Here is a 23,991-nt window from a genome sequence, read left to right on the forward strand (position 1 = left end):
CCTCTGAATTCCTCAGCAGGCCTGTGCCTGGACTTTCCATCCTTCCCTTCCTCTCTGCACCCGCCCGCATCCATCATGTGCATTCTCATTAGACATCTTTGCCCAGTGATCTGTTGATTTGTTATATTAGAATTGCAAACAAATGCTCTTATTTCATCCTTCCATCCTCCCTCTCCTGCCCTCCTGGCGTTCTGGAATTCAGCATTGATTTTTCTGGTCCCGCTCCACTGCCTGACTGACATTTCTGGTTGATTTCCCCCTCGGAGACCTTCAGCTGGCTGGCCAGGTTCCCACCGGAGCCCGGGATGGGATAGCTCATCACCTGGAGAAGCTGAATTAGACTTTTCCCCTCTTCCCATGCTCACAGGTGCTCAGCACCCCATGGACTCAGTTCCCATTACCCAGTTGATGGGTAGGATCTCCTCCTCAATCCTTCAGGGCTCTCAACTTGGAGGGGAAGGAAGGGGAAACTGTAGGAAGTAGGCATCCCTGTGAGGTGGGGCCAGGTGAGTTTTGACCTAAGTACTGATGTTTGCAACCAGACCTCAGGTAAATTGACTTCTGTGGCTGAGGAAGGAGATTACCCTGAAGCAAAGCGGATTGGAAGGTATGAGGAGGAGGGGCTCAGTGAAAGGGGTGGCAAGGTGACCAGGTTACCATGTTGCAGAAGGGCCCTAATCCCTTAGTCCGTCAGAAGGCTTTACATAATTAAAAGTTTTCTAAAAATGGATTTAATAATCCTTAGAGGTCATCTAAGCCAGTCTTCTGTCCAGGACACACAGCATATTTCAAAAGTTAAGCCTTACTCTAAGTTTAAGAACCCAAACAAGCACACAGACTCTCTCTCTCTCTGTCTCTGTCTCTGTCTCTCTCTCTCTCTCTCTCAATGTTCAGTTTCTTTTCTGATAATTGTGTGGAATTACAAGGTATTAAATAAAGCTACATTTTCTTTCTGGAACTTCCCATTCCCACTGGAAGCTGCCCTGTAGGTGCTCAAGCTGCTATTTTATGGAAGCCACTACTCTTCCAATAAGATCTGGACCCAGTGCTCCAGGAAGTGGTCAGTGATGATCTGATCAACAGGTGGTCTGGAGCCAACAGCGGTGGGCTGCAGCCAGCTGATGCCCGCTCAGGACAGCTGATTATTACATTTTTAGGAATTTCATGGCTGTTGTTAAGCCGGCTTGAGCTCACCACAGTGGGAGTATTGACACCACAGAAATTGGCATATGCTGTAAATGAGGGCTGTTTTTTCCTAACCAGACACAACCTCACTCCCTCAGCACCTGTATTTGTATGTTACTTATTCCTTGAGGAAAACAATCATGGGTCATGTTTTCAGGCCTATAATGGAAAAGGGGGAAGAGACATAAGAGACTCCGGATTCTCTAATTTCTTAGAAACCATGAATTGGAGGGATATAAGAACCAGAGCTCTTAACCAAAGACTGAATTCCTGATGCACATTTATACAGAGCCCAGCCATGGTTCTCTCCAGCTCCTTCTTCTATAAATGCTTATTCTCCTCATCAAAGCAGAGATCCTACCTTTAACTTCTTATAGTACCTGGTAAGGTACTGAAGACACAACAGGTAATTCACAAATATTTGGTTTATTCACTGAATTTCTTTGCACTGAATTGAATTGCTGGCAAAGCACTGGCTCATTATCAGAGATCAACCCTTTCGAACCCTTTCTTTCCAATGAGGTGGAAAATCAGCTGCTGGGTAGACAGATACTTGATTAGGTACGAGCTTGACCTTATAACTTCACTTGGGCTTGTGCCTCGGGCTCTCTACCTCGTCCGACTTTTCCCACTTGTTTTCCTCCTCCATAGCTTCCCAGGCTTCTGGCCCCTTATTCAGAGCCATATGGTTTGGGACTGTGGGTCTTAGTTTACCTGGCAACTCGGTCCCTGACAACTTTCAGCTTTGCACCTAGAACACTGACAAATAAGGACAACTCAAAGTCCAGCCAGCCAAGAATTGTTGCCAGGTTCCCATCCAAAGGGGTTCAGAAGCTAGGAGGAGCCATCTCCCCAAAACTCTTGCCTGATCAATGTTTCTCACCACAGTTGATCCATTTAAGGGGACCCAGTGCCCAGGGTAATTAAGGGACTCATTCTGGTCTCATGGCCCCAGCTCTGCTCCTACCAAGGGTTGAGGAGGCAAATGCACCTCATTTGGAATTCTGTTCTCTGACTCCCCTGTCATGTGTGATTGCCTCCACTTGTCATGTCTCTCCGTCTTCCCTAACAGCTTCACCCAGAGTCAGAAGCAAGGCTTTCTCCATCTGCTGGACAAAAGGCCAAGTGAGGTCCGGCCTCTAGGGGAGGGGCTGTCCTCCCCAATCTAGTGGCTGAAGTCCAGGCTGCTCCCACACGAAGCTGCCAGTGGGTATTCATTTTATAAGGGCCAAGACCTCTCCGGGAGTCTTCTCAAAAATTCTGGAAAATGTTCACTCATCCATTGTTGTTTATGGACAACTTCACAGAGTTCATCAGCCTCCAAAAGCCCAGCAAGGGGCCCCAGGCCAACCACTCCAGATTAAGGACACCGGACGAAATGCTTCTCAGTCACACTGTCCATTTCCTTCCTGGACATCCGTTCTTGTTTTTCATCTGGAATCCCTCCCCTCCTCCAGGAAGGAAAATGATTGTTGCATAGGATCCCTCCACATTACAGATGAGCAAACTGGCCCCCACAGGGGCTGTGTTCGTACATCAGGCTCACACAGTAAGTTGTTAAGAGAGATGGGGCTGGAAGGCAGGTCCGGGCAGCTGTGGTTTTCTCTGGCACTCGGAGCAGCTATGGAATGCTGCTGTATAATGCTTCCGTGTCATGCATCTCTCACAGGCCTCCGAAACAACCTTAGCAATACCCTGGCCTTCCACGTCTCCCCAGCTAGGGGTGCACATCAAGGTTTCAAAAGGAAAGGGAGTGAGCCCTCTGGGGAGCAGATAGGTCTTCCCACAAAGGTAGATAGGACAAATGAGCAGCTCTGTCTGTCCCAGATGACATCTGGAAGACTGATACCCTAAGTGGCTCTGACACACTGACTCCACCGTTAATGGGGCAGCTCTAACTACCTGTTAATTTCATTACTGTTCTATCAGCAGCAAGCGATCGTGTTCACTTCACTCCCCCTCCCCAACTCTTCCATCACTTGACTGCTGAGGAGAGTTGCTCCCCACAGGGTGGCTGCAGGGACCAGAGATAACGGGGGGGACCAGAAAGAATGGCCCTCCTCTCAGGACAGAACTCTAGGAACTGGAGGGACCTGCTCAGCCTGCCCCAGAGCCAATGGACAAGAAGGCAGACGTGCTCTCCCCTTGGACTCATAACCTCCGCAGAGGGCCTCTCAGCCCTCTCTCTGAAATTCCAGAATAATCTCTATATGTTCAAGAGTTAGGATTCTCTTCCATTCTGGCTTGGAGCTTCTCTGGGCAAGTTGGAAAACCAGAGAGGCTCAGGCAGGTAAGTCTGATCCTCGGCCTCTCACTTCTTGGTTCAGGGAGCCAGACAGGGACCCAAACTTTGAGCACTCTACCACCCAAGGCTTGGAGGCCTCAAATATGAGATGACTCAAGCCTGCAGAAAATTCCCAGGCTACGTTCTCCTGTGTCTCCACACACTCAAGGTATGGGTCGTTTTCGTTGCTAACTTAGGGTAGGTCCCGACTCACCGACACCTGCCCCCTTTCTTTTTAAATAGTGGTTGACCACACCTCCAGGAGACCCTGGGTAAGAAAGACAAGTGGGAGAACAGGTGGACTCAGGGCTCACCCTTCCTAGCTGAGGCCCCTCTGTGCCTCATGAGCAGCGGGGGGACAGCTTGATTCCACCTCCAGGTGCTGCCGGGCGAAGCATTGCTTTGGGCTCCCTTTTCACTGCACCCCTGCCTTGAGGTTTCTGGGAGTTGCCATGGGAAGGGAGTCCGAGGCAGTGGCCTTTGCCTTCCCAGTCAGCATCACGTTCCCCCAACAAGAACTGATGGGCTGAGCAGCTTTATATTTCCCCCCGGGCGGGGGTGGGGTGGGGAGAGAAATGTTTATTTTGTTGTTTGCTGTGCCTGATGTCCCCAGTGAGGAAACAAAAGAGGGGCAAGCAGTCAAGGACACATCCTTGCCTGTAGAAAGCTTTCTAAGAGAAGAAAGAGGGGACATCATGGTTCCTGGACCTAGGGGGACCTCCAGGAACAGAAGGCCTGGCCCGGCCCTTTAAGAGAGAGCACGAACAAGCTCACACTCTTCAGCTGCCTCGGCGGCCCAGAATGGACTGCGTACACCAGGCTGGGATCTGCACACACTCACAGGGGTGGGATGAGGGGCTGTGCAAGTTCCTTGTAACAGTGACCTTCCCAGAGGTGACAGCCAATGGGCCTCCTTTTCTTAAATCAAGAAACCTTCCATTTCCCTCAGGCTTAGTATGGACATTCTTCCAAAATGAGGCTCAAAGCACCAGACACCAAAACATGACATCACATACTGCCCACTTCCTTCCTCAACAGCCCCCTCCCCATCCCAAAAAAGGCAGGCTGGAAGGACACACGAGAGATTCTTGGCCTTTTCTCTTGGAGTAGTCACAGGTTTATTTTTGTCTCAAGTCTTGGCTTAGCTTTGAGAGTTAGAGTAGAGACAAGAAGATGTTTGCCTCCCCTGCTTTGACCAGGGGGAACACTTCCAGAAGAACCTGCAAAGCAGTCATCTGTCATCATCGCCCCCAGCCAGCCATCCTGGCACCCGCAGCCAGAGATAGAAGAGGCAGGAACACAAGGCAGGGCCTGTGCCTCCTCTCGGGGAGAGTGCCACCCACCGTAACCCCTTTCAAGGCACTCAGCCCGCCCAGCCCAGGGAGGTCACAGCAGGCCCAGCTCTTGCCAGCACGAATCAACAGGGCTCCAAAGGCACCGATTAAAGCAGATGCTGTAACTCTGGAGAAGCCTGGTGGCCGTGTGGTGCTGGGCAGTCCAGGGAGAGAGGGCACGAGCCAAGTTTCTAGTCTCAGTCCTCCCTGGAAATAGTGGTGAGCAGGCACTCACACACTGTGATGTGTGGTGCGAAAGGGGTGAGGGCCACACTCTGGGCTCTCCGGCCCAGGATGTGCCACCGTCTTCCTTCTGTAGGGAAAGACTCTGCTCACGAGCAATTCTGTTCCAGCCCAAGCTGTCCAGTCTCAGAAGGGGAGTATGAGTGAGGGACATGACCATCAGCACAAGGGATCCAAGAAACAAGTATCAGCTGGAAGACAGCTCCCAAAATGGTCGGAAATGAAGGCCCTAATTACATCCCTCCATTGGCTGTGACCTTGGGTCACCACACACCGGCAATTATTTACTCTGGCAAAGTGATTAGGGAATTGGGGCCAGGGAACTGATGTGTTGGGGTAGAGGCACATGGGGTACGGAAGATGAGGATGGTGATGGGAAATATGCTCTTTTTTTTGCATCTGCCTCCTCCTAATTGGGTTCAGCACAGGCATCAGTGAGGGGGCTGTACGTTGTGGGGTGCTCCTCAGTGAGGTTGAAATATCCGGAGGCCCAAACACAAAAGAGGGGTAAGAAAAGGGAAGAGGGATCAGAGCCAAAGAAATAGTCACCTGCTAAAAAGTGAAAGTCCTGTGCAAATCAGGGAGAGGAGAGAGAAGTTCCGAGAAGCCTGCCCACCTCCCCATGCTCCCCAGGTCAAGCACAGAGAAGTCAGACCAGGCAGCTAGGACAACAGCCAAGATGGAAGAGCTCTGGACAACACCAGGTGATATGGACCCTAAGCCAAGACTGATATTATGCAGCAGGGCTTCTCCAGGTAATTTATGATTTGTTTTTTTTTAATATTTTATTTATTTATTCGTGAGAGACCCAGAAAGAGAGGCAGAGACACAGGCAGAGAAGCCGGGTCCATGCAGGGAGCCCATCCTGGGAGTCCCCATGTGGGACTCCATCCTGGGACCCGGGATCACGCCCTGAGCGGAAGGCTGACGCTTAACCACTGAGCCCCCAGGTGGCTGGTTCCTGTTCAAGTCTGAGCGCCTGTAGGGTAAGGGGACTCCATTCCTTTTTCTCTCCAGCCTCTGCCCACGTGAGCTTTTCTTTCTTCAAATTTTGTATTCAAAGTTCCCAAGACTGGGCATTGCTTTCAATGTATCAATAACCATTTCTGTACAGAGGTTTTGTCTTTGACCTGCAATTAGCAGGGACGACGTTGGAGTACGGTTCATTCAGAAACAGCAGCGTCAGGGCCGCACCTCACGCTCAGTAGCCTTTGCCCCATCTCTGCTGCGTGGACAGCAGGTACTTGTCGGTGGCGCACTGGGTTCAGTGTCTGTCACACTAGCCCGCCTGCAGGAATGGTGGGAGCACCGGTCCCGTACCTGATAGGACAGGAGGTGAAGAAGTCTGGAGCACCCACTGGGGGCCAGGCAGTGCCCTGAGCATTTCACACACATTATCTCAAGCCTCACAACAGCCCCATCGTGTCAATTTAGACAAACATTATATGGTCTCATTCATTTGGGGAATATAAATAATAGTGAAAGGGAATAGAAGGGAAGGGAGAAGAAATGTGTGGGAAATGTCAGAAAGGGAGACAGAACATGAGAGACTCCTAACTCTGGGAAACGAACTAGGGGTGGTGGAAGGGGAGGAGGGTGGGGGGTGGGGGTGAATGGGTGATGGGCACTGCGGGGGGCACTTGAAGGGATGAGCCCTGGGTGTTATTCTGTATGTTGGCAAATTGAACACCAATAAAAAATAAATTTATTATTAATAAAATAACAAATAAAAATAAAAACATGGTCAGAGAGGTGAAGTAAGTTGGCCAAGGCCACACCACCGTCTGGTGTCACAGAGTTATTATTTGGGCCACTACATTTCCTTGCCTGCTCCTGATCCAAAATTATTAAAAGAAGAGCCAAGAAAATAACCCCACTCTATTTTCTTTGCAGGTAATTTGTAAGCCACCAGACCCAAAGCTGCCCAAACACCCATGCAGGAGAGACAGCCAGGGTTCTGCTGGGGGTGGGGGACTCCCTGGCTGTAACCTGAAGCTAGCTAGGACATGGGCCTACAGATGGGAGGCAGAGTAGTCCTGGTGATGGCTTGAACTGTGCCCCTAGAACCCGTGTGTTGAAGTCCTAACCCCGGCTCAGAATGTGACTGTATTTGGAAATAGGGTCTTTAAAGCGTAATTAAGTTAAAATGAGGTCATTAAGGTGGCCCTGATCCAATTTGGCTGATATCTTTATAAGAAGAGGTAATGTGGACACTCAGACATGTGTAGAGGGAAGGCCGTGTGAAGACACGGAGAGAAGAGGCCCTGCTACAAGCCAAGGAGAGAGGCCTCGGACGGAACCGACCCTGCTCACGGCTCCATCTTGAACCCCTAGCCTCCAGGACTGCGAGATAAAACGTTTGTGTTGTTTGGGCCACCTGGGTCTACGGCACCTTCCTGGGGCTGGCCTCTTCCTGTGGCCCGTGGAACTGTCCACCCTCCGCAGCTCCTGTGGTGCCCCCCTGGGGCTGATCAGCCGGCAGTGCAGATTCCATGCATCTGGGACTGCATAGGCGCGGCCTCCCAGCTGCAGGACCTCAGGGAGACAGGCAGTTCGGACGGAGAGGCAGTGCTGGCTCCGGGCCTCCTGCCTCCGGCCCACGTGGCCTCTGCACACGCATGGCAGGTACCTGCCGCCCCTGCATTCCGGTGTTTGCCTCCCTCCTGGCAGGTGCCCAAAGCCAGAGCATGAAGCCCCGACAGCTGAGAAAGGAAACTCGGGGGCTGAGGCAACACACAGACTTACAGAGAAGAGGGTTACCTTCCGGGGCTGGGAGGCAAGGAGAGGGGGCAGGTAGCAGTGAGGGCGGCCCGGCAGGGCCCGAAGAGCAGGGGAGAAAGGCCAGCTCATGGAACAGTGAGCCCCTGCACATACCACTCAGTCCCTCCACCCCGACACCCACGCAGACACAGTGATATGTTCAACTTACACCTGGAGACACGGCGATTCTCAGTGCACTCACACGCCCCTTACACACCCCCCGCCCCCCAGGTACCGTCCATGTGCCTGGCGGGAGCACCCCCACTATATCTGCTGAGTGAACGTGCGCCTCGGAGACTTCCCTCTTTTCATTCTCCACATCCACTCTCTTTCTGGGCTCCAGAATTGTGCATCCAGTCCTGCAGCTGTGTGGAGAGTTATACAACCCCAGAAGCCTGCCAGGACATTCCATGGGGCTTGGCAGAGGGGAGGGGAAATGTGGCCCAGAAATTCTACAGCCAGTTTCAGGGTGTGGGTGCATGGCTCCAGGTGAGCTGACTAAGAGCCTCCTCTCCCCTGCCCAGACCTGCCCATCGCCCCCTCCCCATCACAGGCAACCAAGAAGCAAGGCAGAGGGCATGTGGGGTTGTCAAGAGCTCAGAGGTGAGGCCAGCCTCTGCAGCTCCCAGCAGGGACCAGACAAGACTTCCCCCTCTCCTGCTTCTGTGCCTGGGGGGGCCTGAGATGGGGGTAGACGGGAAGGCAGGAGGGAGACAAAGCCGTTTGTATCTAATTATTGTAGAATTATTCGTGGTCCTGGTTTGCTTCTTCTGTGTCTTCTTTTTATGGGGCCAAGAGCTCTCTCTGAACTCCTATCTCTACCAATTTCCTCGGAGGAGGCTGGAGGTACAAAGCAAAGCCAAAACAACCGGAGGGGCTAATCACTGGGTCTGGACAGTGATGGGATTAAAGTCAGTGACAAATTTTATTAGGAAGCTCTAACCATGCCCAGATAAGTGTGTGCGGGAAGATAACAAACTCAGCTGTGAGCTGGCTGGCCACTGGGGAGCCCTTAAAAGACTGAGCCCCTGTGATGGGCCAGGATCGGGGGTGGGAGGGAGGAGTTGATGAATCAGTTGCAGGCAGAAGGCTGGCCTCTCCCCCGTTCACACCCGAGCAGCACCCTGGACCCCAGCTCCAGCTCCACCGCGGGGTAGGATAACTGGTCTCACCCGCCCCCAACTCCATACTTTGGGGTTATATTTTTGGTAAGCCTCATCATTACCCTCGGGATCTTCTAAATCCATCCTGCCAACACAGGACCCTATCTCCTAGGTCACATAAACAGAATTTGAGCTTTCTACTGGCCCTGAGTGGATGCTTTGCACTGTTTCCCCACCCCCCCTTTCTATTTTGAAGGAACTTTAGATTTATAGAAGAATTGCCAGGATAATACAGAGAGTGCCTGCACATCCTTCACCACATTTCCCCTGACATTAACAGCCTGCATAACCACAGCACAATTCCTGAAACAAAATTAGTGAGACTTACAGGCTTATATTAGGCTCTCACCAGTTTAACCCCTCCCGTCTGTTTTTTCTGTCCCAGGATCTAATCTGTGATCCCACATTGCAGTTTTGGTGTCTTGCATTATATTTTTCTTCCTACCCATTTGAAAGTCTTTATTACCACTGAAAGTAGTATAATTTGATAAAACAGATCTTGTCAGGTGGATCCTTTACATACACTTCTCTGGTCCCATCTGTCAACCTTTTCCCACAGTGCAATAAAAATCATCAAGAGTAGCAGCACAATCGGGCAGCTTTGTGATGTGGGAAGCTGCTGCCCCATGAGGGCAGGTCCTGTGGGTGCCCCAGGGAAAACCAAGAGAGGATGGTATCTCCCTGTGTGGGAGGCTGAGTCATGGCTAGGTACCTGGTCCTAATCCCTGGAGCCTGTGGATGTTACCTTATATAGTAGAAGAGGCTTTACAGGTGTGATTAAGTTAAGGATCCTGAGATGGGGAGACGATCCTGGATTCTGGGGGTGGATCCTAAATGCAGTCACAGGGTCCTTATAGGAGGGCGGTTGAGGGAGACTTCACTACACAGGGCAGAGAGGGATTGGAAGATGCCACGATGCTGCCCTTTAAGACGGAGGAAGGAGGTGTGAGCCAGTGCAGCTCTAGGAGCTGGAAAAGGTAAGGAAACGGATGTCCCTCCAGAGGCTCTGGAGGGAGCACGGGCTTGCAGATACTTTGATTTCCACCCACTGAGACCCATGTTAGACTTCTGACCTCCAGGGCTTTAAGAGAATAGGTCTGTGTTGTCTTAAGCCACCAACTATGTGGTGATTTGTCACAGAAGCCACTTAAGATACCGGACAGTCAATAAACACTTGTTGAACACACCAGGTCTATCTCCCGCTGAAACCCACTACGCCGTAACTGTCTGAAAAAGCTACCCCTTTCTGTTATTTTCCGGCAAGGGTATTAGCCAGCCTCCCACAATTTAAAAGCCCTTTAAAAAAGATCTAGTCTATATTTGGCAGTATCTACTAAAGCTGAAAGCATGCAATGACCCTCGCAATTTCACTCCTAGGTACATTTGCAGTAGCAACATGAATCTATGGTCTCCAGAAGACATACACAAGAGTATTAAGAATAGCCCTGTTCATAAAAGGCAAAAATTGGAAACCATTCAAATGCTCATCAACAATAAAAGAGAAAAATAAATTTTAGGATAGTCACACAATGGAATGCTATGCAACCACAAGAACGAACAACTACATCTACTTGCAGTGATAGGGGTCCATCTCATAAACCTAAAGTGTAGCAAGAGAAATGAGACACAAGAGGGTGTGTGCCACACGATTTCATTCATCTAAAGTAAAAGCTGGAGAACCTAATCTATGCTGTGGGAAGTCAGGAGGGTGGGCTGCCCTTGGGAAAGTGGGAGTAGTGACTCAAAGAGGAGTGTAAGGGGAATTCTGGGAATGGGGAATGTTTTCTTTCTCGAATTGGGTGCAGGTTACACGGAGGAGCTCAACGCGTGAAAAGTCACCGAGGCACACACACTTAGGATGAATACACTTTCCCACGTGGGCATGAAAGTTCAGTTCAGAGTCACCCCAAGATGACAGGCACGGAAGAGGGCCCTTGATGGGATGAGCAGTGGGTGTTATACTACATGCTGTCAAACTGAATTTAAATTAAAAATAAATAAATAACCAAAGTTACCCAAGAAACCCAGGCTGGGAAGCAGTGTCCGTGCCAAGCCCATCCACTCGCAACACCACCTGGGGCAGAGAGCTGTGCGAGATGCCGAGCGGGACAAGCACAGCAAACAGGGTCTGCTGCCTGTTATCATAATCACATCTCTAGGAACATGCAAAGCCCTCATCCTTCCTTCATGTCTATAATGCTGTGGAGACACGGGATGCAATTACAGCCTGGAAATATGTAGCTTAGTAAGCGTAGACACAGGCGTCTATGTGGGCCCAGGTGAGGCATGCACAGTTGCTCGGCGTGACCGCATCACAGAGCCCGGCACGGCCGCCTCCTGCCTCCTGCCTCCTGCCGCGCAGCCTGGAGGCCTGCGGACCCTCTGCGCTGCCCGTCTGAACAAAGACAGCACCTGCGAGGACGAGTTCTCCTGAGCAGTTTTCTGGGACAGAGCTCATAATTTAAACACTGCATGAAGAAGCTCAGGGTAAGAATTTAAATACCTTGTTGCTGTTGTTTCCAACACGATATGATTTTTTGTTTGTTTGGGAAAAGATTTCCCCACCTTCTTGTATTATTTGAAATTCAACCTCCTTGGTCAGAATCCATCCTGCCAGAGAAGCCGAGAGCACACGGAACGGCAGTCAACGGGAGACGGAGTGATCATTCCTTGGCAGTGCAGAGAAGACTCTGGGGCAGGCTGACGAGCAGTAAGTGGGCTGGAGGAAATTGGATTCTGTGAGATTCCTCCAGGTGAAGCAAAGGGGGTGTTAGTGATGCCCCGAGAAGATGGTGGGTGGGGGTCCTGTCCGGAGGTTTGGAGTGGAGCTTGTTCCCCTCAATCAGTTTCAATTCATATCACCACCTACCCTGGGGCTGACACCCTGGCCTTCCAGCAGCATGTCACGGAACCTGGGTTTGCTTTAACACCAGCCCAAGCAAGCACAGAGCCAGGGGCAGGAGCTCGGGGTAAACTGGCAGGCTCCTCCGCCCTTAATATCAAGTATCTCCAAACAAAGTAGAAGTAATCTGTAAGTTATCTGCTGGTTTCCATCATCTGCACCACATCTCCTTTCCAGAAATGCAGATAATTGGAGCTGCCTAAATTGTGAAAATGCCTGATTTTCAGGCTGCCTGGGTGGCTCAGTCAGTTAAGTGTCTGCCTTGGGCTCTGGTCATGATCCCTGGGTCCTGGGATCGAGGCCCTGCTCATCAGGGAGCCTGTTTCTCCCTCTCCCTCTGCCTGCTGCTCCCCTGCTTGTGCTCTTTCTACATCAAAGAAATAAAATCTTAAAAAAAAAAAAAAGGAAAAGAAAATGCCCAACTTTCAAATTCATGTCTGTACTAAGAAGCGTGCGCATGCCATGCTCCTTCTCTTCACTTTTCCCCTCCAACAAGCACGCATATACACACACCCTGCTAGCCTGTGAGAACATACATAGTGAAGGGGAATCGCTTTCAAACAATATTTTATGTTCACCCAGGAGTGCAGCAAATATACCTCACTTTGTGCAGGTAGACATTCTCACCTTCTGCTTCTGGAAGTCCAGGTGTGGGAATTACCAGGTGGAAACCAGTGTCAAGAATGCTGATGGCTGTGGACAATTCAGGTACAATATAAAAAGAATTCAAATCATAAATTCTCCAAATGTTTGCAAAAACAGCCGCACAGAAAACACTGGCTGTGTGCCCCCAGCCCCCTCTCCCTAGGGTTCCATCCAGTCCATCTCTGGAACGACAGAGTTGGGGCCTTCCCAGAAACACAGGTGCCAAAGACCTAGGGGAAGTTTTCCCCAGGTGGAAACCACATCAGGTTTCCTCCATCACAGCTGGAGGTGGCGCTGCCAGCTGGGAAGTGGGCCTGGGGGCTTCAGAGCAAGAAAGCAGGGTTTAAACTCAAAACTCTAATCATATCATCACAGCCTCTCTGCGTCTCTTTCCTTCCCTTACTGCATAAGGTGGTAAGAGTGAATCCCACCTTCTGCTAATCTCACAGATCACTCACTATGAGGGTGACTTTGCCTTTTGAGTGGAACACAAACTCACACACAAAGAGACAGAGACAGAGAGACAGAGAGAGACAGCGAGAGAGAGGTACTGGAAATCTAAACATTTCAGAACGGAGCCCACAGTGATCTCCGGTAGACCCACCAGACCTCCCAATACAACGTCTCTGAGGAATGCTGAGCAAACAGAAAAAAAAAATTAGTAAAATGGATATTACAGGTCCAGAAAATAAAAACAAAAAGATGAAGGCTCACTAAAAAATACCTCCCTATGAGATAGATTGAATATAATGAAAAAGAAAGAGGGAATGTTTAGAAATTTTTCTTATCTGCTTTTCAGTATGATTCAAGAGAACTCCTGTCTGAAAGAAATCAAACTAAATAGTATCTATAGCAAGAGTCAATGGGCTTTTCCTTTCAAAGACCACAGAGTAAATATTAATTGCTTTGCTGGCCACATGGTCTCTTCTGCAACGACTCCGTTGGGCTCCCCAGAGCAGTAGACAGTATGTAAACAACAGCCAGGACCAGACCCAGACTTCGACCCTACTTGGTCCTCCACCACTGATCTAAAAGGAAGGATGTGGAGTCAGGAGAGTTTACTTGAAAGGCCACAGTGAAAACCTCATGGAAAGCACTTAGCAGCAAAAAGAGAACTGCAAGAAATTAACTTCAGATGTAAAGCTACGCTGGAAAAGCTTTCCCAGGACTTGTATGTCAGTGAGGAGAAAAAAGAGTCCTAGACAACAAAACCAGGGGACCCAATACACGGGTAGAAGGAATCCTTCTAGAAGAGAACAGCCTAGAGCAGAACCATCACAATCACGATCACCCTCATGATCATCAACTCTGAGTTGAAAACTCAGAAGCTGCAGATTAAAAGAGCATATTTAAATGCAATGCAAAAGAAATTAAATCAACATATACTTTGTTTGGTATCTAGATAGAAAATTCTTTAAACCTTCAAACAGGAAAAAGGAAAAGAAAACCTATCAAAGAATCAAAATCAGCTCATCTGGGGCTACTTTCCAACATTCATTGCTCAGAGACGATGGAAAAATTCCAACAACTTTGAGAAATAGGAAATAACCAAGTTATCATTCACATATGAAGTCGATAGAATGACACTCTCAGACATTCAAGGGTTAAATAAGTTTCATTACCAGTCTTCCCTTTATAGCAAAAAAAAAAAAGTCTTAAAATCAAATGCTGATCCACCAAGAGATAAAGCAAAATCCAGAACCCGCAGGTGGGGGATGTGCTGGGTAAGAAATACATGAGCCATGATAAGCTGTTCGAGCTGCCTGAATACTTAGTGCAATTTTAATGGTGGAATAGCAGAAATGTGAATCTATGTTTGAAAGGGATGAAGGAATATTGAAATGATCATAATGTATAAAAATATTAGCATGGGTCTTAAAAAACCTAGTGCATAGTAGCCAAAATGGGGAAACTGGAGAAGGGAAGTACATAAAACCGTATTGTTTAATTCTTAACTTTGATGCTTATGGGTTTAAATATGCTTTCAAAAACTTAAGTGTAATCACTATTGAGTTTAAATAGGATGAATACTTTCCAAATCACCAGGGGGAGGGAAAGCAGAGAAAATCCAATCCATAAAGCAAAAATTAACAGATAAGAAGGAAACAGGAAGTAAAAGCATTAAAAAGAAAACCAGAAAGCTTAAAGATAAAGAACAGAAGAGCAAGGATTGTATGATGAAACACTAGGCTGTCTTTAGAAATCATGTTTGAAAGATACTTAATCACATGGGAATATGTTCACAATGAAAAGTAAGAGAAAGGCATGATATAAATATAATATATATGGAGTCTATAATCTCAACTTTATATATATTTAAAGTACAAGTTTATAGAAAATAAAGACACAGAGGAATACATCCAAGTCTCAAAAATAATTTTCTGAAGGTGGGGCACCTGGGTGAACCAGTTGGTTGCGCATCCAACTCTGGATTTGGGCTCAGGCCATGGTCTCAGGGTCGTGGCATTGAGCTCTGCGTACGTCTCTGCACTGAGCGTGGAGCCTGCCTGAGATTTTCTCTCTCCCTTTCCCCCTGCTCCTCCCCCACATTAGCGTGTGTGTGTGCGTGTGTGTGTGTGTGTGTGTGTGTTTGCACGCACATGTCTCAAAATAATAATTTTCTGAAAGTGGTAGGATTCCAGGTGATTTTCATTTTCTCATTTATTCTTTTTCTGTATTTTCCACAAATGATACATATTGCTATAGTAACTCTTAAAAAGTAATAAGCATTATCAAAAATAAGAGTTTTAGGATGTCATGAAAGCAAGCTGAGCAGGGGTAGAGAAGTGGGCACTGAGAGAGGCTCTAGAAGACATTAGGGGCACGGGTTGGGTCCAAGCGGTCAGCAGACAGCACCAGGCCACAATCTAGATTTTTCTGCCTCCCGCTGCTTCGGGCACACTCAGCCCTCAAGAATCTCTGAGCACGTGAGAAAAAGCTCCCCATAAAAGTTCCACTTTTTCGAACCTTCACTGCACGCTGCGTGCAATGTGCGTTAAACTCCATGACGGCCCCAAGGCAGATACACCAGCTCCATTTTACAGATGAGGAAGCTGAGGCCAGAGAGGGTGAGAGACCCGCTTGCAGTCACGTGGTGCAAAAGAAACCTGCCAGGATCTGAACCCAGAGAGCCAGCGGACAGGCAGCCTGTTCTTCCAATGCCCTTCCTTTCTTCCTTCTGGAAGTGAAGCCGCACTTGCCCGACTTCGTCGCTATTATTTCCTAATCTGTTGGTTCTTCGCTCTGGCTTCGGCTTCGGAGGACAGGAGGAGGCTGCTATCTCTCGCTCTCAGCTGGGCCGTGAATACAAATGCCCCAGATTCTCCCACAAAGACCCTGCAAGCGGCACCCCAGGAGAGCTGCCTGAGCAGACCCACGCTCCCTTCCAGCCTAGCTTCGCTGGATCAGACAGGACAATCGCATCACCGCCCGCCGCCCTACATCCTTCCCTCGCCAGCTACCGTGGAGTGGAGGCCCGGCGGCCCGGGGGCGCGTGGCAGAGGCCTGAACACTTCTTTCTCCCCCGGCCTGCACCAGCCCAAGAAATCTGTGCTGGCTGCGAGCCAAACGGATAGAATCCCTACCTCGGCCTGAGAGGCAGGGGAGGCAAGTGGAGCGCTTACCTCTGAATTGCAATGTTACCAGGACCCGGTTTGCTGTAATAATACCAATTAACATCTCTCCCCCTCTTAATAGTTTCTAGTACAGGATAAAAATAGTGAGACACGTGGTGCTGAGATGCAAAAAATAACAATGGGAATGTGCTCTGGAAGAGCCCCACTCTCTCTCTCGCCAAGGAGGGAGGGTGAGGCGAGCCGGAGCATTGTGGGACATTTAGTAGGGGATGCGGAGAACCCGCTAGAATCGAGGGCCTTCCTTCATCTTGCTCTTCTCCCAACCTGAGCTGCCAGACCTGACAGCTGGAAGCACCTGTGGAAAAGTGTAAATGGCATTGGACTCAGAATCCGAGATTTGATGGTTGGCTGGGAACCTGCCCGCCGTGCCACTAACTGCTCTGGCGACCTTGCTGGCGGCAGGTAACCTCTCAAGACACATTCCTTATCTGTAAAACCAGAATCAACACACCTACTTCGCAGGTGGGTGTGCCACGTAAGCGTGGCAACATATGACCCGGTATAGGCTTTGCAAACTGTCACGTGTGATTCAGATGTTAGGGGAGGTCTCTAAGTAGCTGGTGGCAGTGGTGGCACAGGTGACCTTGGCCAGCACAGCCATTATTGATCACCAAAATGAAAATCGCCCCGAGCTGGCGCCCACCCTTCTCAGCAAGTTAAAGGAACACACCAGTAACACAGGTGTCCTACTGCAGGAGCCCAGGAGACAGGCTGTTCCCGACCCTGGCACCTGCGCTGGCAGCTACGTTCAAGGATATTTCTCCCATGGAAGCATCTCACCCTAAAAGCAAAAGTGGCCCACTAGAAGCTGTTTTCTTCATAGCTCTGAGATACTGGCTAAGAGAGAAGACGCACAATCGTACTCAACACATTTCTGGGGGCCTGGCTTCCCTTTAAGGACCATTGCGTAGTCCTGGGGGACCCAGGTGCCACCCACTTTGAGAGGGCAAAGGAGAAGCAGCAGAAGTTCCCCTCTCTTTCTACTCCCTTACATACACACCACCCTGCATTCCCCCTGGCCTCACCCCAACAACGCAAGACATGCAGCCCCGACGCCAGGAAGATTTCATGACTCATTTGAGACCATCCACGTGTAGGTGGGGCTCCTTGAGCTCCATGGGGTGCCCTAGAGTCTTAGGGAGGCCACTAGGAAGACAGAGAGAGAAGCTCTGAAACCACCTCCCCCCTCTTCATTTCCCCCAACCATCAACTTCAACCTGACCTGATTTGCATCAGTTTTATGTTTGGCTTCCATTAAGATTTTATTTGAAGAATGACTCCTCTGTCTAAAAAGCTTCAAAAAATAAAAAAAATAAAAAGCTTCAAAATCTTTTCCCTAGAAGCTCTGAAGAATAATGACTGAAGCCTTGGTCCCTGGCCTGAGCTAAGCCACCTAAGGGCCTCTTCCCCACCCAAATAATGGCAATGTTTCTCTTTATGGAGAAAATCTAGTTTAACAGTAACACCATCCAGAATTTCTCTGGACACATGGCTGTTGTGCCTGAGGACAAGAAGTTGATCCATTCATAGAAAAGCCCTTCTTCCTCTGGCCCGTGCTGTGGTGTCAGGGCCATAGGGACCAGGCATCTCAGCCCAGGCTGCATGAGCCCAAAGAGCAAAGTGTGATCACACACTTGGCTGGGCCATGGCCAGAAGGTTTGAGGGGAAGGAAGGAAGGCAAAAAAAGGCCAAGAGAGGAAAACCTCACCCTGTGGAGCTAGAGGCGAAGGGGCTGGAAGATCACCCATGAAGCCATCTGCTACTTTCGAAATGTGTATTTTTAGAAAAAGAGGAGAAGGCTAAGGAAGAAGAGATGCCAATCTAGAGCCAGGGAGCATCCCCTTCAAAAGATAGAAAGCCCGTGAACAACACCAGGTCATAGTTCTGGGTGTCCACATGGGCCAAGGGGCCTGGTCTCAACCCAGGACACTCAACATCAGTAAGCAGATACTGTCTGGCCTTTCTTCTCCAGGGAGAAAGAAGCCATCAACCAGACGGGCAGGGAGGAGCCACCCATCACTGCCTGCCTACCAAAGATTTCAGGGCAGAGAGAATGCAAGGTGGGGGAGGGCTGCTTCAGCTCAAGGGATAAGAGACGAAGAAGAGGGTGAGTTCTGACATTCCTGGGAGGCTGCAGGCTTCCCTTGGACCATTTTAGGTGACCATGCTCTGTTCAGCCTGAGACCAACAGACATGGGCTTAGAGCCAGGCCCTGCCCTGGGGATCCTGCCTCCACGGCTTTAATCACATGGTTTGGATTGAACAACTCTGGGCCTCGGTTTCCTCAAGTGATCTTGGCAATCCCAAGCATGTCTACTTTGTAGGGCAGTTAGGAGACTTGATTGAGTTGATAGAGGTCCATCAGCCAGGGCAGTGCCCGCACTTAGGAAGCATGACATAAATGTTGGCCAGAGCGGGCATAGGTAAGTCCCCATTGGGTTCAGCCTCACTAACTGAGGAGCATGGGTGTAGGTAAAGGTGGCATTAGAACGTGACCGGCACCCCAACAGCAATCTTCTCTAGGCATAACCCCTCTCGTGGGGGCAGTGGCTCTATTTCCATCTCTCCCATCATTTCCTTTCCCTAATCCCTCCATTTCACTCCTTTTAATTATTTTATTTTATTTTATTAAGATTTTATTTATTTATTCAAGAGAGAGGCAGAGACAGAGGCAGAGGGAGAAGTAGGCTCCCTGAGGGAGCCTGATGCGGAACTCGACCCCAGAACCCCAGGATCAAGCCCTGAGCCTAAAGGCAGACGCTCAACCACCAAGACACCCAGGGGCCCCTCCCTCCTTCTTAAATTTTTAAAACACTTTCCAAGTTCTCCTCTGTGCTCTTTTAGTAGTTTAAAGTCAAATTGCCAAACCATTTATCAGAAGACCAAATAAGTATGACCATGGGTGCGGTTGCCTGTTCACAGATTCTTGGCTTTCTGGGCACTTCAGCAGGAGACTCCTGTTGGGGGAAGTCACCAGGCTGAAATGTTTCGTAGCCTCTTAGAGAAATATGCACTGTCACCACCTGTTCGCGATTCTCTAAACAGCTCTGTCAGGTAAAACTGCCCACTACTTGTTTCACACCTAGAGAAGCTGTAAGACAGGCTGAGAAGTGATTGGTGGAGAAGGGACTGTGGTCCCACGGGGCCTATTTTCCTGCCTGCTCCCTTGTCTCCTGGGTCATCGAATAATCAAACAAGAGAAGGAGCTCAGAGTGCCCCCTCCGTGGAGTCCTCCCCACTGCTTTGCAGAGTGGCTGGTCTTAGGGCCAAAAGAGATGCAAAGCCCCCGGACCTACAATGGGGAGCACATGGGGTCTGCGTTATTTTTCCAGAGCTGAATCAGTCACACACTCTTGTGGCCGAGATGACCCATCTGGCAAGACTGGGGGTTCTCTGCCTGAGGCCAGCGGTTAGTGGCCTTTGCCGCCCCCCTGCAGGGAGCACTCGAAAGATCTTGGCCTTGTTACAGGCCTGCTTGGGTCAACAGGGCCCGCCAATCCTGGGCTCTGAAAACCACTCACGGGCTGCTCTCAGCAAGGATGTCCCCAGCATGTTTTCTGTGTCTGCAATAGACAGAGGGAAAGTGGCAGACACAAGATCACAGAACAAAAAAGCGGTGGACCAGGGATCCAGACTTCCAGTCTCTTCCCGGGATGGCCCTAACAGCATTCTCAGAGGCTGTGTGGCGGTACAGTTTGAGTCTTTCTGATCCTTTAAATAAGCTCGTCGTTCAGGACAGTGGTGTCCAAGCAGTTAAAATATGCTGAAAAAACCAGCTTCTCGGCAGTTGGATCCTTGCGTGCTCACTTTGGAATGCCAAGATCCCACCATGGCATAGTGAGGATGCCCCAGATCTCTCAAACTTAATGAAACACCTGTCCCCCTAATGCAGAAGGTACCATCAGAGGTAATTACACAGGGCTCTCACATAGGCGTATCACACTCGCACTTACACACCCTGACTCCACCTGGTTCGTTGGCTGGTTCCCTGGGTATGTACCTGGGTATTCCCTGACCAATCCTTGTGCGGATGAGCTGGAACAGCCCCTCCTAATTTTTAAGTCTCTGGAAAACACTCACACAAAACTCTAGTCTGCTATCAAATCAACTGGGCCAAAGATAAGTTTAAGGTAATTATAAAAAAGATAGGAAATCTTTACATTCACACCGTCAAAGCTTTAACTAACACACACACACACACACACACACACACACACACACACATACACAGAGGATTGTTGAAAATTTGAAATATAATTCATCTTTATTCCACCAAAATCCTAGAGGATAACACAGGCAACACCCTTTTTGAACTTGGCCACAGCAACTTCTTGCAAGATTCATCCACGAAGGCAAAAGAAACAAAAGCAAAAATGAACTATTGGGACTTCATCAAGATAAGAAGCTTTTGCACAGCACAAGAAACAGTCAACAAAACCAAAAGACAACCTATGGAATGGGAGAAGATATTTGCCAATGACCTATCAGATAAAGGGCTAGTTTCCAAGATCTATAAAGAACTTATTAAACTCAACACCAAAGAAACAAACAATCCAATCATGAAATGGGCAAAAGACATGAAGAGAAATCTCACAGAGGAAGACATGGACATGGCCAACATGCACATGAGAAAATGCTCTGCATCACTTGCCATCAGGGAAATACAAATCAAAACCACAATGAGATACCACCTCACACCAGTGAGAATGGGGAAAATTAACAAGGCAGGAAACCACAAATGTTGGAGAGGATGTGGAGAAAGGGGAACCCTCTTGCACTGTTGGTGAGAACGTGAACTGGTGCAAACAATCTGGAAAACTGCGTGGAGGTTCCTCAAAGAGTTAAAAATAGACCTGCCCTACGACCCAGCAATTGCACTGCTGGGGATTTACCCCAAAGATACAGATGCAGTGAAACGCCGGGACACCTGCAGCCCGATGTTTCTAGCAGCAATGTCCACAATAGCCAAACTGTGGAAGGAGCCTCGGTGTCCATCGAAAGATGAATGGGTAAAGAAGATGTGGTTTATGTATACAATGGAATATTACTCATCCATTAGAAAGGACAAATACCCACCATTTGCTTCGACGTGGATGGAACTGGAGGCATTTATGCTGAGTGAAGTAAGTCAATCGGAGAAGGACAAACATTATATGTTCTCATTCATTCGGGGAATATAAATAATAGTGAAAGGCAATAAAGGGGAAAGGAGAGAAAATGAGTGGGAAATATCAGTGAGGGCAACAGAACATGAGAGACACCGAACAAGGGGTGGTGAAAAGGGAGGGGGGCGGGGGGTTGGGGTGACTGGGTGACAGTACTGAGGGGGGTACTTGGAATGAGCACTGGGTGTTATGCTATATGTTGGCAAATTGAACTTAAAAAAAGAAAAGAATTTAAATAAAAAATTTAAATAAAGAATTTAAATAAAAACTTAAAAAAAGAAAAGAAAACATAATTCATCTTTTAAAGGCTCTATTTAAAAACCATCCCCATTTATTCTTTGTAAATTCAGATTTATACACACACATCCATATTCTGCACAAGTAGCTTTTCCTGATCGTGGTATCTGTTTGCACACTCGATCTCGTTGAAGCCCAAAGGCAGAATTTCTCACATCAATAACCCGAAGAGCTGAGGTCGCATGCGGAGGTCTGTGCCTTATGGTGACACAGTAGAAGAGGCAGTCGGAAGCCCAATGTCCCTAACATCCCTTCCCGTGGGCTGCTGCGCACTGCGACTTCTCTCCATCTTCCTGCAGGAGCAGGAGAAGGAGAACGGAATGAGAAGACAGGCAGAGGAATGCTTTAGAACAAGTCATCGAAAATGGCAAACAGGTCCTCCTCAGCTTTTCCAGGAACAACTCCCCCCCTACACACACACATACACACACTATATTTATGCACATACTGTTACACACACATTTGAAAGGGAATTATATAACACATCAGCTGTTCCTTTTCACAAGCCCAATTGAGCTCAGTCCTGTAAGTAGAGAAGCTTGTGGTGAGAGTCCAGGGATTTCAACAGGCGGCGAGAGAAAAGGCCCACTCTCTCTGGGGCTCAGAACACAGGCCCTGGAATGCTCAGAAACTTCCAGCAAGGAGAGCTGCCCAGGATGCTAAGACCAAGAGCTTCCTCTCTGGGGCTCAAACTCCTCACATGCCCCAGCCTCACCCCTACCTACACAAAGCTGGATTTGGGGTGAGGAAACCAAATCAAGCTCCAAAATGCACATGGGCACACATACACAAAATCTGTTAAGTCCGTACAGGGAGAGCGAACACAAGAGCGTGGGTTCTGGGGTCTGAATCTAAGTGTCTTGGGGAAAAAACTGGAGTAAACGCTTAGCACGCAGGGCTGCTGCAAGGGCCGTAGACTTTCACATGTAAGGTCTGGGGAGCAAAGGGCCTGGCACACAGTAGCTGCTCACTTTTCTCTCATTCTTCCATCCTGTCCTCCCCTCTCCAACCCTGACTGATGATGTGGTGACTTTGACCTTTGCAGTGTCATCAGCTTCCACTGATGATTATGCAGGTGAGTCTGATCTAATCACATCATGAGTCCTAAAAGCCCAAAGCCCTTCCCAGCTGGGGTCAGAGGGAGCTAAGACTACAGAAGGCTCGAGAGCCGCAATGCTGCGAGCTTTGAAAACAGAGGAAGAGGGCCCTGAACCAAGGAATGTGGGCAGCTTCCGGAAGCCAGAAAGGCAAGGGGATGGATTCTCCCTGCGAAGCTCCAGGAGGGAATGCAGCTGTCAGACACCGTGATTTTGGCCCAGTGAGACCCATGTCACTTCTAACCTACTAACTGTGCTGTTTGAAGTCAGTAAGTGACAGGAGACTAAAACGCTCGCTGCTAGTCCCTGGTGAGATGCCTGGTGCTCCCTCTGCACACACACACCCCCCCCACCCTGGGCTTCTCTCAAGGTGCTCCTGGCCAAGTCCTCCCAGCAGGGAAGCTCGTCTATCTCACCTGCGACTTCAGTGGAGCACCCTGGCCGGGCTCCGTCTCCCTTGCCAGAAAGCCCTCTCTTTCAGAGTCACATGGCCCAGGTTCCCAGTGATGGGATTCCCAAGTCTTGTTCTAAATTCCTGGGACCCTTGGAGTTCCATACTCATCTGTCAGGATGGCAGGCCACAGACATGCTGGAGCCTGAAGAGGAGAGGAGCTCTTTCAGGCTCTGGGGCCCAACTGCAGCAACCCTCCCGCCCCGGGCATGGATTGCACAACACCAAGCACCAGTGCTTGCGATGCAAGACAGCTGTCCACACGCAAGAACAGGGAAGTGACTGATGCCTGGCATATCCTCCAACCAGGCTTTAAAAAAAAAAAAAAGATTTGAGAGAGAGAGAGAGAGTAGGGGAGGGGCAGGGGGAGAGGGAGTGAGAGGGAACCTCAAGCTGACTCCCCACCGAGCAGGAGGCCCTCCCCCACCGTGGCGCTCAATCTCAAAACGCTGAGATCACGACCTGAGCTGAAATCAAGAGTCAGACACTAACCAACTGAGCCACCCAGGTGCTCCACCACCCCCTCTTTTTTTTTTTTTTAAAGATCTCCAACCTGGCTTTCTACAGCCTTTTAAGCCACCAGGAACCAGGTGGGGGTGGTGGACAGGGAGGCAATTCTTTAGAACAGGGAGCCTGGCAAACCCGACTGGGAGGAGAGAAGCATCAGAGGAGAAGGAAGCCCGACTCAGGAGACAGCAGTGGTGGCAGGAGCTGGGGCATCTGTGGGAACTCACCCCCAGCCGACTACCTCCCAAGCCTGCCAGGAACCCTGGAATCCAGTTCCGGGCTGTCAGCAAAGACAAGTTTAGCACCAGTGATCTCATCTCGCA

General features: G+C 49.3%; 1 protein-coding gene across 14 annotated transcripts in view; it reads right to left on the reverse strand.

The window, feature by feature from the left end:
* The window catches only part of PLXNA4 (plexin A4), a 428,345-nt gene that overhangs the window by 308,358 nt on the left and 95,996 nt on the right, over positions 1–23,991 (reverse strand). Inside the window, exon 4 of one of the 14 annotated variants that reach the window (XM_041727618.1) lies at positions 16,193–16,446. The exons of 12 other annotated variants lie outside the window; for them this stretch is intronic. In XM_041727618.1, the coding sequence (XP_041583552.1) occupies positions 16,375–16,446 (72 nt within the window). In that variant the 3' untranslated portion in view covers positions 16,193–16,374. Of the gene's footprint in view, positions 1–16,192; positions 16,447–21,749; positions 21,907–23,991 lie in introns of those variants that run through there. One more of the 14 variants, XM_041727621.1, reaches the window with a different exon arrangement.

The sequence above is a fragment of the Vulpes lagopus genome, chromosome 13 (assembly GCF_018345385.1).
Source record: "Vulpes lagopus strain Blue_001 chromosome 13, ASM1834538v1, whole genome shotgun sequence".
NCBI classification, from domain to species: domain Eukaryota; kingdom Metazoa; phylum Chordata; class Mammalia; order Carnivora; family Canidae; genus Vulpes; species Vulpes lagopus.